General features: G+C 39.7%; 1 protein-coding gene across 1 annotated transcript in view; it reads right to left on the bottom strand.

Moving 5' to 3' along the window:
• Nucleotides 1-17,554, bottom strand: part of LOC125459226 (mucin-2-like) — a 119,990-nt gene that overhangs the window by 87,494 nt on the left and 14,942 nt on the right. Inside the window, exons 10-15 of the mRNA XM_059652219.1 lie at nucleotides 12,399-12,509; nucleotides 11,454-11,523; nucleotides 8,108-8,245; nucleotides 7,032-7,196; nucleotides 6,333-6,427; nucleotides 447-573 (exon numbers count right to left, since the gene is read on the bottom strand). Coding sequence (XP_059508202.1) covers nucleotides 447-573; nucleotides 6,333-6,427; nucleotides 7,032-7,196; nucleotides 8,108-8,245; nucleotides 11,454-11,523; nucleotides 12,399-12,509 — 706 coding nt within the window. The remainder of the gene's footprint in view (nucleotides 1-446; nucleotides 574-6,332; nucleotides 6,428-7,031; nucleotides 7,197-8,107; nucleotides 8,246-11,453; nucleotides 11,524-12,398; nucleotides 12,510-17,554) is intronic.

Raw genomic sequence — 17,554 nt, forward strand, 5'->3', positions numbered from 1 at the left:
GTGAAGTGTACAGGATGTTTAACCATGTTAAAGGTGTTTTATAAATTCAAGTTGTTGTTGTAGAGGCATGACTAGCTCAGCGGATTAATAAGTGCAATTTAATGCCAGTGATGCTGCTCCCATGGTTACTGTGATCCCACAAGCCATGATTTTGTGTCAAACAATTCTCTTTTAAATAACACCTGTACATACTTAAAATAACTACCTAAAAGAATAGCATTGGTGAGATGGCTATTACCTGCATGGGTCTGCATATTATGCAGAGATATCCAGAACACAGAGTTAGACGTTAGTTTCTGAGCAGAATGTTTGGACCTGTGGGAGATCTGTTCCCATTTGCCAGCCCTGTTTCATTTCCACCAGTCAAAATTCCAGGACAAATGTATTTGTTATGGTTGCGTCTAGATTCACAACTGTATTGTAAATATATAGTAAAACATACTTACCACATACTTTTGTCCGCCAGTCAGTTAACATGACACCTTTACTTGCACAAGCTCGAACATATGAATATAGTGCAGAACACATGCAGTCCTCATTTTTATCACAGTTGCAACTGTCATACATACATTTCTAAACAAAAGGAGAAGACTAAATTATTTCTTTATATAAGTTGGAGAGAAGGGTGTAGGTAAAATGCAATAAACTATATCTTTGTGCTTTTACACATTGGATTAAAATGAGAAAAGAAGCAGCTGAAATCAATGCTTTGGAAGGTTGGCTACATGTTTTGAAAAGCGAGAAACCTGACACACTAAGCAAACACTGTAAATAGCTGTTTAAACAAGCAGTCACCGAAGTGTTTGTGGATGAATAGGATCCGAAGGATTGATTCAGCTGAAAGGCATCAAGAAACTGATTGATCTAAGGACCAGTAGCTAGTGTTGATGACAAAAGCCTTTTGCCTGCCAATAGCCATGTAATTGGTTGCCAAATAACTCAACAACTTGGAACTAGGAACCAAATATTCAAAAAGGGTTTGATCTCTATCAGGTCACAAGAGGCCTCTCTGGTCTTTGCAATCAAAACACACATTAAATCTGAAGAAAACCACTTAATCTTTCCTTCAGTAGTTGCTGTTAGTTGTGATTTTAATTGATAGATCAGTGGAATTTAACAGGTGAACTAACCATCCTGTGCCTCTTAGAAGAAATCCTAATCCTATCTCACTGTTTCCAGATCATTAGTTATTTCTCTATTTATGCTAACTAATGACCTCCAACACTGTGGGCTCTCATCTTAAGACTTAATCTTTACTTATCTTGTCAAATGTCTTCTGAAATTCCAAATACAACACATCTACTGATTTCCCTCTATATACTCTGGTTGAGACTTCCTCAAAAAAACTGTAGTAAATTAGCAATTTCCCTTACATGAAGCCATGCTGACACTGTTTTATTTGATTACAATTTTCCAAATATGTTTGTATTAGTTGCTTAATAGTTGATTCCAGCGCTTTTCTAATAATATCAAGTAATTGGCGCATAGTTACCTACTTTGTGCTTCATTTCTTTTTAAATAGGGGCATCACATATGCCAAGATATTCTACAAATATGTCAAGAGGAAGAGAATAACCAGGGAAGAAACAGAGCTCACTAAGGACCAGGGAGGAAATTTGTGAAACTGAAGGACATTGATAGGCCAATAAGTTAATACTTCATATCTGTCTTTGGTTTGGAAAGGGACAATTCAAGTATAGAATTGAAGAAGATGGACTGTGAACTTCTTGATCAGATTGATATTAGAATTGGGGAGGTATTGGAGTTTTGGTGGTATAAAAGTGGACAAATCCCCAGGCCCAGATGAGTTTTATCCCAGGTATCTGTGAGAGATGAGGGAGGAAATAACGGGGACCGTGACTCATATGCTTAAATCATCACTGGCTGCAAGGGAGGTGCTAAGAGGACTGGAGAATGGTTAATGTGATTCAACTTTGCAATTATAGTGTTAGAGATAGAGCAGGGAATTGTGGACCGGTGCCTCTTGCATCGGTGATAGCGAAACTATTAGAGAAAATTGTGAAGGAGAAGATTAATCACCACTTAGTGAGGCAAGGTGTCTGGGACTGTCACCATGGCATTGTCAGAGGGAAGGCATACCTCACAAATTTGATTGAATTTTTCAAGGAGGTGGCCAAGTGTGTAGAGATGAAGGTGGGGCAGTTGATGTAGTCTATATAGATTTCAGCAAGGCCTTTGACAAAGACACATATAGGAAACTGATAATGAAGGGATCCAGAGTAACTCAGCAAGTTGGATCCAAAATTGAGTTTGTGGCAGGAGACAGAGAGCTGTTTGTGTGACTGGAGCCCGGATTACTGTGCCATACTACAGGGATTGATGCAGGATCCCGAATTGCCTGTGATGTTTGTGAATGATGGAAATAAGAATGTTGGGTGGGGAGGAGTGCTGGTGATGATGATAAGTAGGTTTGTGGATGGCACAAAGATTGACAAAGGGATTGACTGTAAGGAGGAAGATGTTAGGTTAGAGGAGGAAAAAACAAATTGGGCAGATCAGTGGAAGTCAGAATTTAACTCTGATAAATGTGAGGTGATGTACTTTGAAAGAAGGAACAAGACAAGGGAATATTCAATGAATGGCAAGATTCTCGGAAGCTGACAGAACAGAGGGATATTGAGGTGCTTGTCCGCTGATCACTGAAGGAGGCTCAACAGGTTAATGGGGTAATTAGGAAGGCATATGGACTCTTGCTTTTATCAGTTAAAGCGTAGATTATAAGAGCAGGAAGGTCATGTTGGGCTTCAGTTGGAATGCTGTTTGCAATTCTGGTCTCCACACTATCACAAGAATATGATTGCACTGGAAGGAGTGCAGAGAATATTCACCAAAATGTTTCTTGGAATAAAGCATTTCAACTATGAAGGGAGGTTGGATAAGCTCAGGTTGTTTTCTTTGGAGCAGAGAAGCTTGAGAGGTGATCCGTTTTTAGGTGTATAAGGATGTGATTGCACAGGAGACTCAGCCTCTCTAACCATCTGCAGTAAGGAATGTCACTGATACACCACCCTCTGAGAAAAGAAATTTTGCCAAGTCCCTGTCTTACGAGACCATACCTTTTGGTTGTTGACTGTCCCACAAGGGCAAACATCTTTCTGCATCTACCCTGTCAAGACCCTTAAGAATATTGCCTGTTTCAATAAGGTCATCTTTCATTTTTCTAAACTTCCAAATCTCTTGTGCTATATCTTTTTGTAATCTTTCTCCATTTAAATAATATTCAGCTCCCCTACACTTCCTGTGATTTTTCCTATTCTATTCCATCTGCCAAGTTTTATTCGCTGGCTTATCCTGTCTGTATTCCTCTGCAGACTCTTCAAGTCATACTTAAACTTGCTTTTTCACCTATTTTTGTGTCATCTGCAAATTTGGCTATAGCACATTCACTTTCGTCATCCAAGTCACTGATATATATTGGAAATAGTTGTTGCCCCAGCACTGAACTTTGTGGCATTCCATGAGTTACATTTTGCCATCCTGAAAAGCTTCACCTCAACTCTATGTCTTCCATCAGTAAGCCAGTCCTCTATTCATACGAATATACTACCTCCAACACCATTGCTCTTATCTCATCTAGAGATAACATGTGGGACTTTATCAAATGCCTTCTGAAGGACATCCACTGTTATCGTTCTAATTATTCTGCTTGTTGAAGAATGAGTACTTGAAGGAATTCTAATAAATTAGTCAGACATGATCTCCTCAAGCCATATTGTCTGCATGATGATATAATGTATTTCTGACTGCTTTCTATTAGATCCTTTATCATAGACTCTTAACTATTTCTGAGTAACAGATGTTAAGCTAACTAGCCTATAGTTAACAAAACCGGAAACCGCTGGGGAAAGTCCAGTGACCCTTCTTCAGAATGGATGGTAGCTAGGAAATGGTGGTATCTAAGCTGATGACAGGAGAGGATGGTTGGGACAAAGAGTAAGTGACACGTGGAGATGGAGCCCAGGGAAAGAGAAGTACAGTTAAGCTGACAAAGGGATGGATAATGTTAAGCCAGAGAGAAAGAAAAGCTGCTAAAAGGGACAATAAGTAGGTGAAAATGAGTTGGCTGTGCTGAAAGCAGCCCATGTGATGAAAGGACATAAGGCGTGGTGGTGGGTGAAGGACATGGAAGAAGATATTCAGGTCCTAAAATTATTAAACTCAGTACTGAGTCCAGAAGGTTGCACAGTTCCTAAGCAGAAAATGAGGTGTTCTTCCAGTTTACACGGAGCTTTGCTGGAGCACTGTAGCAAGCCTGAGACAGAGATGCTGGCCAGGAAACATAGTGTTTTTTTGAAATGGCAGGCAAGCGGAAGCTCATTCATTTTTGCAGACAGAATGTAGCTGTTCTGCAAAATGGTTACTTAGCCAGTGCTTCAACTCCCCGTGCAAAGAAGATCACAGCAGTAAGCAATGAATACAATAGACAAGTTGAGTGAAGTGCCAGTAAATCGCTGTTTCACCTGCAAGTTATGTTTGAGGCCTCGGATAGTGAGGAAGGAGGAAGTAAACGGGTAGGTAATACACCTCCTGCGTTTACATGGGTCAATCCATGGCATGTGGAGAGACATTGGGAGTCAAGCAGGAATAGATCTGGGTACCCTAGAGGGAACATTCCCTGGGAACTGACAAGGGAGTGGAGGAGAATATGTGTCTGGTGGTATATCCTGTTGGAGGTGGCTGAAATGAACAGAGAACAGTACGGCACAGGAAAGGCCCTTTGGACCACTATGTCTGTGCCGACTATAATGCCATTCCAAATTAATGCTATCTGCCAGCATACAGTCCTATTTCTTGCCTGTTCATGTGTCCCGCAAAGTGCCTCTTAACTGCTCTCATATTTACTTTTATGATCTTTGCTGGCGGCACATTCCAGGCACCTACCATCCTCTCACATCTCGTTTAAACTCCCCCCCCGCACCCCCATAAACCTTTCCCTCATAGTATTGATACTTCTACCATGGGAAATAGACTCCAACTATCCACCCATCCATGCCTCTCATAATTTTATGTGCTTCAATCAGCTCACCTCTCAGAGAAAATAATCCGGGTTTGTCCAACCTTTCCTTGTAGCTAATGTACCCCAATCCAGGCAATATCTTGTTAAACCCCTTAGGCACCTTCTATACAGCCTTTACATCCTTCTTTTAGTGTGGCCACCAAAAATGGTAACTTATAATCCTTTCAATGTGGATGCTGGTCTGGTAGAAAATGAGGACCGGGGGACTCTATTGGTGTTGTCGAAGGGAAGTAAAGGGAAGAGGGCAGAAGTGCAGGAAATAGGTTGTACATAGCTCTGGGTCCTATCAGCCATAGTGGAGGGGAATCATTGTTTGTGGAAAAAGGCACCCTGCTGATGGTAGCGACTTCAGAACAGATGCAGTGGAAATAGATAAGCTGAGAGAATGGAATGGAGTCTTTACAGGCAACAGGCAGCTGTGGGAGTTGGGTGGGTTCGTAGTGGCCAGTCTCTCCCCAGAAATGGAAACAGAGATGTCAAGAAAGGGAGGAATTAGAGATGGACTAGGTGAAGGTGGAAGCAAAGTGGAGGTTAGAAGTGAAATTGATAAATCTTTCCAATTTTAATGAGAGAGGGAGGCAGCACCAGTGATGTCATCAATGTATTGAGAAAGTGTTGTGGGGTGGGACCCAAGTATGATCAAGACAAGGAATTCTCCATGTATGTCACAAAGGTGCAGGCAGAATTGGGGTTTGTGTGGTTACCCACAGCCACACCTCTGGTCTGCACAAAGTGAGAGGAAATCAACAAATTGTTCAAAGTGAGGATGAGCTCTGTAAGGTGGAGGAGGGTGGTGGTAGATGGGAATGGTTCAGGCCTTTTTTTCACGAAGAAGCAGAGAGCCCTAACACCATCCTGATGGAGAATGGACATTTAAAGTAACTTGACATCCATTGTGAAGAGGAGTATACTGGTACCCATGAATTGAAATTGTGAAACTGATGTAAAGTGTTGGATGAAGTTGCCACATTTTTATGTCCTCTTTTTAAGTAAAGGTGTTACATTGATTGTTTTCCAATCCTCTCCAGATTTCTTCAGAATATAAGTATTCTTGGAAGACTACTACAACTTCATTCACTGTCTCTGTAGGTACTTCCTTTAATGTCCTGGGAAGTGTCTAATCAGATCCAGGAGTCTTAGTGATCTTTAGCTCAGTTAGTTTCTCTTGTGATAGCTATTGTATTCATTTCCTCTCCTCCTTTTGTCCCTTAATTTTTTAATAATTTTGAATGCCTATTAGTGTCTTCTGTTGTGAAGACTGGTGGAAAGTATTTATTTAACGTTACCAACATACCTTGAAATATTCATTTGGTTGAATGGTGGAATGGCAGGGAGCAAAATCTCCTCCAGGTTCTTTTAAAAGTGAACACCAGTACTCAGCGTAGTTTTCTGCAAAATAATTTTGGATATAAATTAAAATTCTTCCTGAGTCCCTGACAGAAGAATACTCTACATAGTAGTAAATTTCACTGCATCACTCACATTGACATGATTCACACACTCTAAAGCTTTTAGAGTCATCCTGGAAAATCTTTTCTGAACCTCCTCTGGTTTAATAATATCCTTCCTACAACAAGGTGACCAGACTGCACACGGTATTCCAGAATACTCACCAAAATCTTGTACAACCACAACATGACAGCTCAACTCCTGTATTCAAAAGTCTGAGCAATGAAGATAAGTGTGCTAAACACCCTCATAACCTGTGGCTCAAATTTCAAAGGATTATGTACCTGAACCCTTTTTGTTCTTGAATGATACTAGAGCCTGAAGTTTGCTCCCCAAGTTTAAAGATTATAAAATCATATGAGAGGGTGATGTGTTTACATTTACGACAGAAAAACTGAAACTTACATGAAGAGGAAGTAGCTCAGCAAAACTTGATAGCTTGTTCTCAGTCAGAAGAAAAACCCAAAAAAATGCGGAAATATAAAGTTTTGACCTTAAATTACTCTTGCTAATATAGCCCAAACTTATATCCTTCTGATCTTACTGTTTTCCACACTAATAGTGCAAGGGTTTTCCAGGCGATCTGTTTTATCCACACATTTCTGCTGGGCTTTCCAGGTATTTGCAAAGGATGCGGCTGTCCCCTCAGTTATGCCATTACTTGCCTTGAAATCATCATACAGAATGTCATTAAAATTCCCACAGAAACCTAGCAGAAATAAAACAAAGTAATGTTCAGTCTAAACATGTTTGTAGTTCCTTATAAAGAAAACAAAATCACATACATAATAATATAATATAGCATTTGAACACATGAAACTGGAAAAAAAATGACAGGGAAAAGCGTTTACATAGAATAATGAAAGTACTGAGTTAAGAGTTAATGTTTAATTCTGTGGGATTATCCAAGGGATCCTATGTTATTTGGTAGAATTCCTCACAAAAGACTGTTAGCTAACATTAAAGCCCATATAAATTGAAGGCAAAATAGTGACCTGGTTAGGAAATTGGCTGCGTAGAAGGACAGGAGGTCATGAAACATACAAGCCAAAAAAGGGTTAAAAATCGCGGATACATGAGTTTGCCTGTAGATGTTGAATTTTGTTGTTACTTTTTCGCATGCATAGGTGAATTCGCAAGTCATTATTTCACAGCTATGGAGGATTTACTGTATATTACTATTGCTTAATAGGTCCTGTTAATGTACAAAACTGTGTCACGTGGGAAAGAGATAAGGTAGATACAGAGAAACCATTTCCACTGGTTGTGGAATCTATAACTAGGTGAACATAAACTCAGAATTAGAGCCAAAGTAAAATTGGGAAACATTACTACATATAAAAGATGGCAGAAGTTTGGAATTCTTTTTGTCAAACAATAATTAATACTAAATCATTTGTTAAATTGAGATTCATAGTTTTATTCACCAAAGGTCCTAAGGGATAGGTAGTAAAGACAAATTTACGGAGTTAGATTCCAGATCACTCATGAGGGACTAAACAGTCAATTCTATTCCTGTGATCTGTGATTAATTTGAACAAAGAATTGCTTCCATTTGATGTATCTTTGACTACAGATCACTTAGTATGACTAGGACAAATCAAAGTACACACTACCTACCGCATGTTTTCCCTTTGTATGATTGATCTAGTGTTATGTAGACTTGCATTAGAGGAATTAGTTGGACTTGCAGCTGCAGGCCAAACCGGGTCTCTAACAGGATGTGGAATGTCGATGGTTTGAAAACAGTATAATTTGCTGCAAAAAGAATTAAATATTTGTTTAGCTCCTGCCTTCTGTCACTTGTCTCACTGGATAGCCTGCCCCTCTCAACCCATCTTGACATCAAGTTAACAACACAACCAAAGAATTTGTGGGTGCTGCAAATCAGAAACAAAAACAGAAATTGCTAGAAAAACTCAGCAAGTCTAGCAGCATCTGTAGAGAGAAATCAGAGTTAACATTTCAGGTCAAGTAACCATTAAAACAAATTTGAAACTCTGCTTTCTCTCCATGGATGCTGCAGAGATTTATTCAGCATTTTCTGTTTTTGATATCAAGTTACATGCAAGGATGCGACTGACCACTTCAGATGTTTGCTCTTATCCAATTGATTGCAGTTCCCAAAACAACTGTAGTATTTTCACAGGTATGTCTGAAGGGTTTGGGGAAATTTTTGGTTAACACTGCTAGAAGCAGATTACATTGATTCCTTGTGGGCACCATGGACCACTCGGTTCAACAAGTGTTCTTCAGTGAGGTTTTCCACACAGGTTGTGCAGTTAGTGGCTGCAGCATCATCTGTCATTGGAAATTTGTGGAAAATTCAAGCAGCAATTTTCAAACAATATTCTTCCTTTGTTTTAATTCATGCTATCATATTGCAAAAGTAAAGATTAATTTTCAACGGTGTACTGCAAAGATCAGTGCTGGGTATACTGCTTTTTGTTATTTATGTAAATGATTTGGATGTGAACATCGGAGGTATCGTCATTAAGTTTGTAGATGACACCAAAATTGGTGATGTTGAGGACAGCGAACAAGGTAACCTCAGAGTACAAAGGAACCTTGAGCAGATGGGTAAATGGGCCAAGGAGTGGCAGATGGAGTTTAATTTAGATAAATGTGAGGTCCTGCATTTTGGTAAGGCAAATTAAGGAGAACCTATACATGTAATGGTAAGGTCCTGGAGAGTGTCGCTGAACAAAGAGACTTTAGGGCGCAGGTTCATAGTTCCTTGAAAGTGGAGTTGCAGGTAGATAGGATAATGAAGAAGGCGTTTGGTACACTTGCCTTTATTGGTCAGTGCATTGAGTATAGAAATTGGGACGTCATGTTGAGGCTCATGTTACAGGACATCGGTTAGGCTACTTTTTGGAATTCTTGTCTCCCTGCTGTAGGAATGATGTTGTGAAACTTGAAAGGGTTCAGAAAAGATTTACAAGGATTTTGCTAAGTTTGGAAGGTTTGAGCTATAAGGAAGAACTGAATAGCCTGGGGCTATTTATCCTGGAGCATCGGAGGCTGAGGGGTAACCTTATAGAAATTTATAAAATCATGAGGGACATAGATGGGGTGAATTGTCAAGGTCTTTTCCCCAGCGCAGGGGAGTCCAGAACTAAATGGTATAGATTTAAGGTGAGAGGGGAAAGATTTAAAAGGGATGAGTTGCTGGCTTGCTTGCCAAGCTGGCTTGTTTTTGTTCAGACATTTCATCACCTTGCTAGGGGACATCATCAGTGGATCCTCCACTGAAAATGATGTTATTTCACTCTGCTTGGAATTTATACTGTCCGGTCTGTTACGGTGAGTAGTAATTTCCGGTTTTGATCTGTTTGGGTTTTTTATATGAGGTCCAATTCTATATGTTTGTTGATTGAGTATCGGTGGAGAATCATGCTTCTAGGAATTCCCGTACTTGTCTCTGTTTGGCTTTGGCTACTATGGTTACTTTGTTCCAATTAAACTAATGGCCTTTATTTTCTGAATGTACAGATATTAAGGAGAGTTCATCGAGCGATTTTGCTGCTAGCTGATGTTCATGTATTTTGATAGCTAGTTTCCTTCCTGTCAGTCTGATGTAATGTTTGTGGCAGTCGTTGCATGGTAATTTGTAAACTATATTTGTTCTGTATGTTGTGGGAATTGAGTCTTTAATCCTTGTAAGTGTTTGTTATAAAGTGACTGTGGATTTGTGGGCCACCATGATTCCTAGCGGTTTTAGGGTCTTGTTGTCAATTCCAATATGTTCCTGATGTAGGGCAGTGTGGCCAGTGTGCTGGGTTATACTGTGTCCTCTTGTTGTCGTCTGTTATATAGGCATCTGTGGATTAAGTTGCAGGGATATATATTTAAGGCGAGGATCTTATATAAGTGTTCTTCATCTTCCCAGGGTAGTTCTGAAGTGTTGCTTGTGTGTCCTGGCCCATTTAAATAGTGTCCTAATGCAGCTTTGTTTGTGGACATTGGGGTGGTTGCTGTGGAAGTTGAGGATTTGATCTGTATGGGGTGCTGTTTTGTATACTGAGGTTTGGGATTCCCCATTTGTCAGTCGTTCTACCTTAACATCCAGAAATCGAAGTTGATTGTTCGTTTCTTCTTCCTTAGTGAATTTAATCACTGTGAATACGCTGTCAATGAAATGGTGGGTCTGTTCTAATTTGTTGCATTTAATAATGACAAATGTGTCATCTACATGCCAGATCCATAGTTTAGGCTGAATGAACCATACAGATCAAAACCGGAAAGGGCAGTACTCAGGATAACAGACCGGACAGTATAAATTCCAAGTGGAGTAGAATAACATTGCTTCATCAGAGGCTCCACTGATGATGTCACCGAGCATGGTGATGAAATGTCGGAACAAAAACAAGCCAGCTTGGTGAGCAAGTCAACAACCTCACCCACAACCCGAGCTACAGATCTTTACCAATACTATAGATTTAAAAGGGACCTAAGGGGCAACATTTTCATGAAAAGGATGGTTCATGTATGTAAAGAGCTGTCAGAGGAAATGGTGGGGGCTGGTACAATTACAACATTTAAGAGGCATCTGAATGGGTAAATGAATTTAAAGGGTTCAGAGGGATATAGGACAAAAATTGGCAAATGGATTGGATTAATGTAGGATATCTAATCGGCATGGACGAGTTGAACTGAAGGGTCTGTTGTCTTGCTGTACATTTGTATGTCTCTATGACTGCGACTCTGCCATCCTTACCCATTACTCCAGATTACAATAGGTATGTGAAAGTACAATGAACTGTAACACATTACATCTTAATGTAAGATTTAGTACTGATACTTCTTGGATAACCATACTCATGTGATACTGTTAGATGACAGAAGTGTGTCCTGAAAATAAACTGAACTCATGGACAACTTATTCCAAGTTCTTTAACTATTGATGATTCTCATTTAAGTGAGCAGAGTATTTGCAACAAATTTCATTAGGACTGGTTCCTACCTGTTACCAGTGGTAATCCTGCTTTGACTCCATTAATAAGAACATTCCCATTATCTTTAAAAATAAGCACCTGGGAATTAAATAAATAATTTTAGATGAATGCAGCACAGCAAAACAAAAGCAAACAATAGTCTTTTATTTTAGACACAATCACCCATTTCCTATTAAATAACAATGTCAAAAGGCCAAAGAACATAATGCGGTAATCACCACTGTGGAAAAGAGCAAGAGAGATGAGACACATCTCGCAATAATGATCAGATGGTGAAGAGATTGAGCTTTAAAAGTGTGAAGATTGTAGGATGGAGAAAAACTGAAGCATTACTGATATTAGGGGATGTCGTTATGTTAGTGCACAGAGCTTTTCCTTGAGTCAGCAAGAGAATGTTGAACATTGTAAGAGAAGAAAGATCGGAATGATCTTGGCTGGAAAATAAACATAACAGAGAGGGAGATAAATACTAGAGTGGATTGTATTATGTAGAGGGATAAAGGCAAAATACTGCAGAAGGTGGTAAAAATACAGATAACAGAGATTACCAGACTTGAAGCTTTAATTGTTTCCCTCTCCACAGATACTGCCAGGCCTACTGAGTTTATCCAGCATTCTCTGTGTTTTCATTCTGTAGAGGGTTGACTTCCCTTGCATCCAATTGAAAAATCTGAGACATTTATTAGAAAAGCATTCTACGATATCAGAATGATACTCTAACTTTGGGTGGATTTGGGCTTTATGGAGAATAAAAATATTTGGCAGGAAAGAAATATTTGTCTGGAAAGTAAACAAATTAGCTGTTTTAGTGATGGAAATGATGTGAGCTCCATTTGAAGCGAATAAACAGGAAGGCCAAGAACAATAGACGGAATAGAATTATGAATGCAGTCATTAAACGTTGTGTTGACAACTACAAATTAGACTTGCCACAACATACTGAAGAAACTTACATTATGCTTATGATCGGTTGTTAACACCAGTGTTTTTAGGCAAGTTTCTGATGCAATTGTTCCACATGGAACTATTTCTGCCAGCAGTGTGTACTGCTGTCCCTCGCAGTCCTGTTAAGAGATGACATGAAGATCATTATTATCCATCAGTTAAGAATCAGAAACAGGGATAATGAAAACAAAACCTGGCTGGATATGTAGAATAGATTGCCTCAAGCATGATCAGTCCATTTTTAAAATCAATCTAGAATCAAAAGTTATAAAGATAGCTTTAAACATCAATAACCAAATGCTGACCAGTATAAGCTGACTGACTGACAAAGAAGTGGAAACTTTGCAGTATTTCAAGGTTTCATCTAAGCATCTTAGACTCTGGATACGTATGGATGCTAGAGCAACTTAACATTGTTTTACCAAATGTAAATTATACTTCCAATTGCTTTATCTCTGACTCAGCTTGCTGACTCCAAATGCTGATCTTCCATTATTTTGAGATGAGGAACTTGTATTTGTTAGTCCAAGAATGCTGCAAAAATTCCAACCATTAAACATTTGCAAATAATTTACAATCAATGAATTAATATTAACAATTATTTATAATTATTAATAAGCTGACCATTGTATTTTATTTGATGCTGTAATTGTGAAAATTTTCCACAGAATTTATTGCACAAATTCAAATTTTAGTCTGATATTTTGACGTTTTATGAGAACATCAGATAGATTTGTAGATGACAAAGCACATATGGTAGGCACAAAAGAAGGAGTACAAGAATCTATAGATAGTGTCATAACCAGACGCAGGGCAAGGTTCCCCAATTCGTTATGGTTCTGGATTGGAGAACTCACGTTATTAAACTGCCAGCCTTGGAGGGATGAACTGGCTTCATATCTTTTTTCGACTGCCCCCCCAGTTGGGTAGAACAAATGTAATTTTAAAACAGTTCTTTTTCCTTGTGGATAACTTTCTCTCACAGTCATGTGAACTTACATATTAAAAGCAACCAACTTAAGCAGGCTATCTGAGTTAACATTGAATGAATTTATTAATTACTGAGCACAAGAAAAACTGACAATGTGACACAGACATACACTGGTCAGAAATAAAAGGTAAGTACAAAAGATAAAAGTTTAAAAAAATAGATTTATGGATCAATCTCTGTTTACAAAAAACAGATCTTTCAACATTGAGACCATTGCAATGGTAGCATTGATGTTTGTAGATGAACAAGTCAGTTTCCTGATCCTTAGTTTTGCGAATTGTTTAAAATGCTGATTCCTTTTGACTATGATTGACTTCTAGTAGTCAGGGGAAGTGAGAGTCCTTTTGTTGTCGTACTTCCTTTTCTAACTAATTTATTATTTGATTTATTTATTACTTGATTTATTTATTGTTATAAACAGTCATATAGTTTCACCACTCTCCTGTGCCATCTTAAAACAGAGAAATGAACCAAAATATAAAACATAAAGGCAGTAAAATAAAGGAATAATAAGGATATTATTAAGTTGTAGAGGGTTTGGAAGAGATTTGCCAGAATGTTGCTGGGATGGAGGGTTTGAGTTATGGGGAGAAGCTGGAAACACTGGGACATTTTTTACTGGTGTGGAGGAGATTGAGGAGTGAACTTATAGAGATTTATAAAATCAGGAAGGGTATAGATAAGGTGAATGGCAGGTATCTTTTCCCTAGGGTGGAGGATTTCAAGGCTAAGTGAAATATTTTTAAGGTGAGAGAAGAAAGATTAAAAAAAGCTATGAGTGGCAATTTTTTTACACAGAAGTGGGTTTGTTTGTGGAATGAGCTTTTAGAGGAAGTGGTGGATGCAGGTACAATTACAACATTTAAAAGACATTTAGATAAGTACATGAATAATAAATGTTTGGGGAATATGGGCCAAGTACAGGCACAAGGGATGAGTTTAATTTGGAATTACGGCATGACTACTTAGATTGAAGGGTCTGTTTCTGGTGCTTAATGATTCTTTGACTCTAAATAAAGTTCAACTTTACAGTCCTTTTTTTACTCATTCATGGGATAAAGCCAGCTGGGCAGCATTTATTGCCCATTTCTAATTGCCCAGATCAACCACATTGCTGTGGATCTGGAGTCACATGAAGGCCAGATCAGTTAAGAATGGCAGTTTCCTTCCCTAAAAAGCATTAGAGAACCAGAGGTAACAAAGCGTGGAGCTGGATGAACACAGCAAGCCAAGCAGCATCTTAGGAGCTCAAAAGCTGACGTTTCGGGCCTAGATCCTTCATCAGAACCAGAGGCACTTTTTCCCAACAATTGGCAACGGATTCACAATCATCATTAGACTCTAAGTTCCAGATGTTTAATCACATTCAAATTCCACCATCTGCCTTGGCAGGATTGAACTTGAGTCCCCAGGACACTAGGCCTCTGGAGTAACAGTCCAGTGATAACAACAATAAGCCGGCACCACCACCTTGTTTTTGTTAAGTGCTCAGCCATAGTCCTAGAGTGGCCAGCCACAAGTCCCTCACCACGCTGCCAGTGCAAGAATGACCACTTTATGGTGCCTTCTCGCCTCCATCGACACTGCCATAACCATGAGTCATTGCTGGACCTTGCAAGTGTGGCCACCACTAATAGTGTCTCGTTCTGGGCCCAAATTCACCTCTGCTGCCACCTCCATGAGCCTGCATTGGATACAGATGCTGCGGGGAATCCAAACTTCCCTCTGCTGCAGCAGCCATGAGTCGGCGCTGGGCCTATCTCATCAATGCAGAATGCACCGGGAACCCAAACTCACCTCTGATGCCTTCATCATGAATCCATGCTGGGCTCACCTCGCCACCTCCACACCATCGCTACAATTGAACTATTCGCATAGGTAAGTAAAAAGAGGAAAAGAAACAAGAATGAAGACAAGAAAAGAAAGAAAAGAAAAGCGGACAGAGCAGATGTGCCCTGGGATCAGGAGCCCCAATCCTTCGCCACCTTGGTTTTCAATATTTTGGTTTTGCATCACTCAGCATGAGAGAAAAGCTTTATCTGGAAACATGAGGGATGATTAAGGGCAGTTTCTCCATCATAACCTTCACAGCATGCTAATGCTCAAACCTAGCCTGGTACATATGAGAACATTAAGTCCCATTGGCACCCTCCAGCTGAAACAGGCTTTTTAACACCAGTCCTCTTTCATTATTGAAAGGGAAAAACACAAAATGTGGATTATGTCCCAAGAGGAGAGACAAGGGGTGGCTGTTGTTGAGTAGTGGGTTGTTACCTCCATGGTTACAAGGGCTCACAGTCCAGTCTACTGGTCAGCACAGTGGCTCAGTGGTTAGCACTGCTGCCTCACAGCACCAGAGACCTGGGTTTGATTCCATCCTCAGGCGACTGTCTGTACGGAGTTAGCACATTCTCTGCATGTTTGCATGGGTTTCCTCCAGGTGTCTGGTTTCGTTCCACAGTCCCAGTCCAAATATATGCAGATTAGATGGATTGTCTAGACTAAGTTTCCCATAGTGCTCAGGGGTGTGCAGGCTAAATGGACTGGCCATGGGAAATGCAGGGTTACAGGGGTGGGGGTTGCTTTGGGTTGGATGCTCTTTGGAGGGTTGGTATAGACTCAATGGGCTGAATGGCTTGCTTCCACACTAAGGATTCTATGATACTTTAAGTTTCTTTGATATTTTAGGTTTTAAACCTTAAAAAAGGTTTTTTTTCTGGACTTCAGAACTTGAGTATACCACTTCATTGAGATTCCCCATTAATATTGTATAGGAATAATCTCATGTTAGCACTGGCATTGCATAGTGGATCGTGAAACTGCTAGAGCCAACTCGTGATATTTTATATTCAAGACAACATCTAGTGTTGGGATGCTGCAGAAAAAAACTTAATACAACTAAAGAACTACTGACAGATCAATAATAAAAAGATGGCTGTAAAATTTAAACCATGAGAAAATTTCCAGCTTTGGGGCACAATACAGTGCTACAGTACATTGATACATTTGTGCAAAGAGTTCTGTTATAAGAAAAGGCTTTGTTCCAAATTTGCCTGAATTAGCAAAGTTGATAGTTTTATTGGTAGGTATTCTCTCAACCCTTTGTTTTGGTGTCCTCTCCACTAACCCTTACCACAAAGGAAAACTTGTGTAACAGAAAGGAACAGTAACAAAACAGGAATGTGGCAGAATTAGTATAATATCCTATAAAGCTGCCAGTACAACTGGGAAAGAGACATGATTGCAGCATACAAACATTCAAATAAGGAACAAGACTTGGCCTATGAGCTCTTTTAGTCTATTTCGCTATTGAATAAGAACATGGCTGATCTGGTTTTATTCTACATTCCTGCATACCTCCAGTAATCTTTCATTCTCCTTGGTAATCAAGAATCTATTTATCTCAGCCTTAAAAAGTATTTAAGTATTCTGCATCCACTACCTTTTGAGGAAGGAGATTTCAAAGACTTCACACACAGTGATTTATCTCATCTCTTTCTTAAATGGGCATTCCCTTATTTTTAAACTATGACTCCTAGTTCTAGATTGTCCCACAAGAGGAAACATCCTTTCTACATCCACCCAGTCAAGTGCCCTCAGGATCTTGTATATTTCAATTAATTCACCTGTGACTGTGCTAAACTCCAGAGGATACAGGGCTAGCCTTTCCTCACAAGGCAATGCATTCATTCCAGTTGTTAGTCTAGGAAACCTTTGCAGAACTGCTTCCACCACATTAACATACTTCCCCAAGTATGGTGACCAGTACTGTGCACAGTACTCCAGATGCAGCCTCACCAATGCCCTATATAACTGAAGTATAACCTGGGTGGCATGGTGGCACAGTGGCACAATGGTTAGAACTGCTGCCTCACAGTATCAGGGACCCAGGTTCAATTCCTCAGGTGACTGGCTGTGTGGAGTTTGCACATTCTCCCTGAGTCTGCATGGGTTTCCTCCCACAGTCTGAAGATGTGCAGGCTAGGTGAATTGGCCATACTAAATTGCCTGTAGTGTTGATTGGGTGGGTTAAAGGGGCTTGGGTCTGGTGGGATGCCCTGAGGGTAGGTGTGGGCTTGTTGGGCTGAAGGGCCTGTTTCCACACTGTAGGGGTTCTATAAAAAAAACTCTCCATACTCTTACATTCAACTGCCTTGCAATAAAACATAACAC

This window comes from Stegostoma tigrinum, chromosome 17 (genome assembly GCF_030684315.1).
Source record: "Stegostoma tigrinum isolate sSteTig4 chromosome 17, sSteTig4.hap1, whole genome shotgun sequence".
In the NCBI taxonomy this organism is placed as follows: Eukaryota; Metazoa; Chordata; class Chondrichthyes; order Orectolobiformes; family Stegostomatidae; genus Stegostoma; species Stegostoma tigrinum.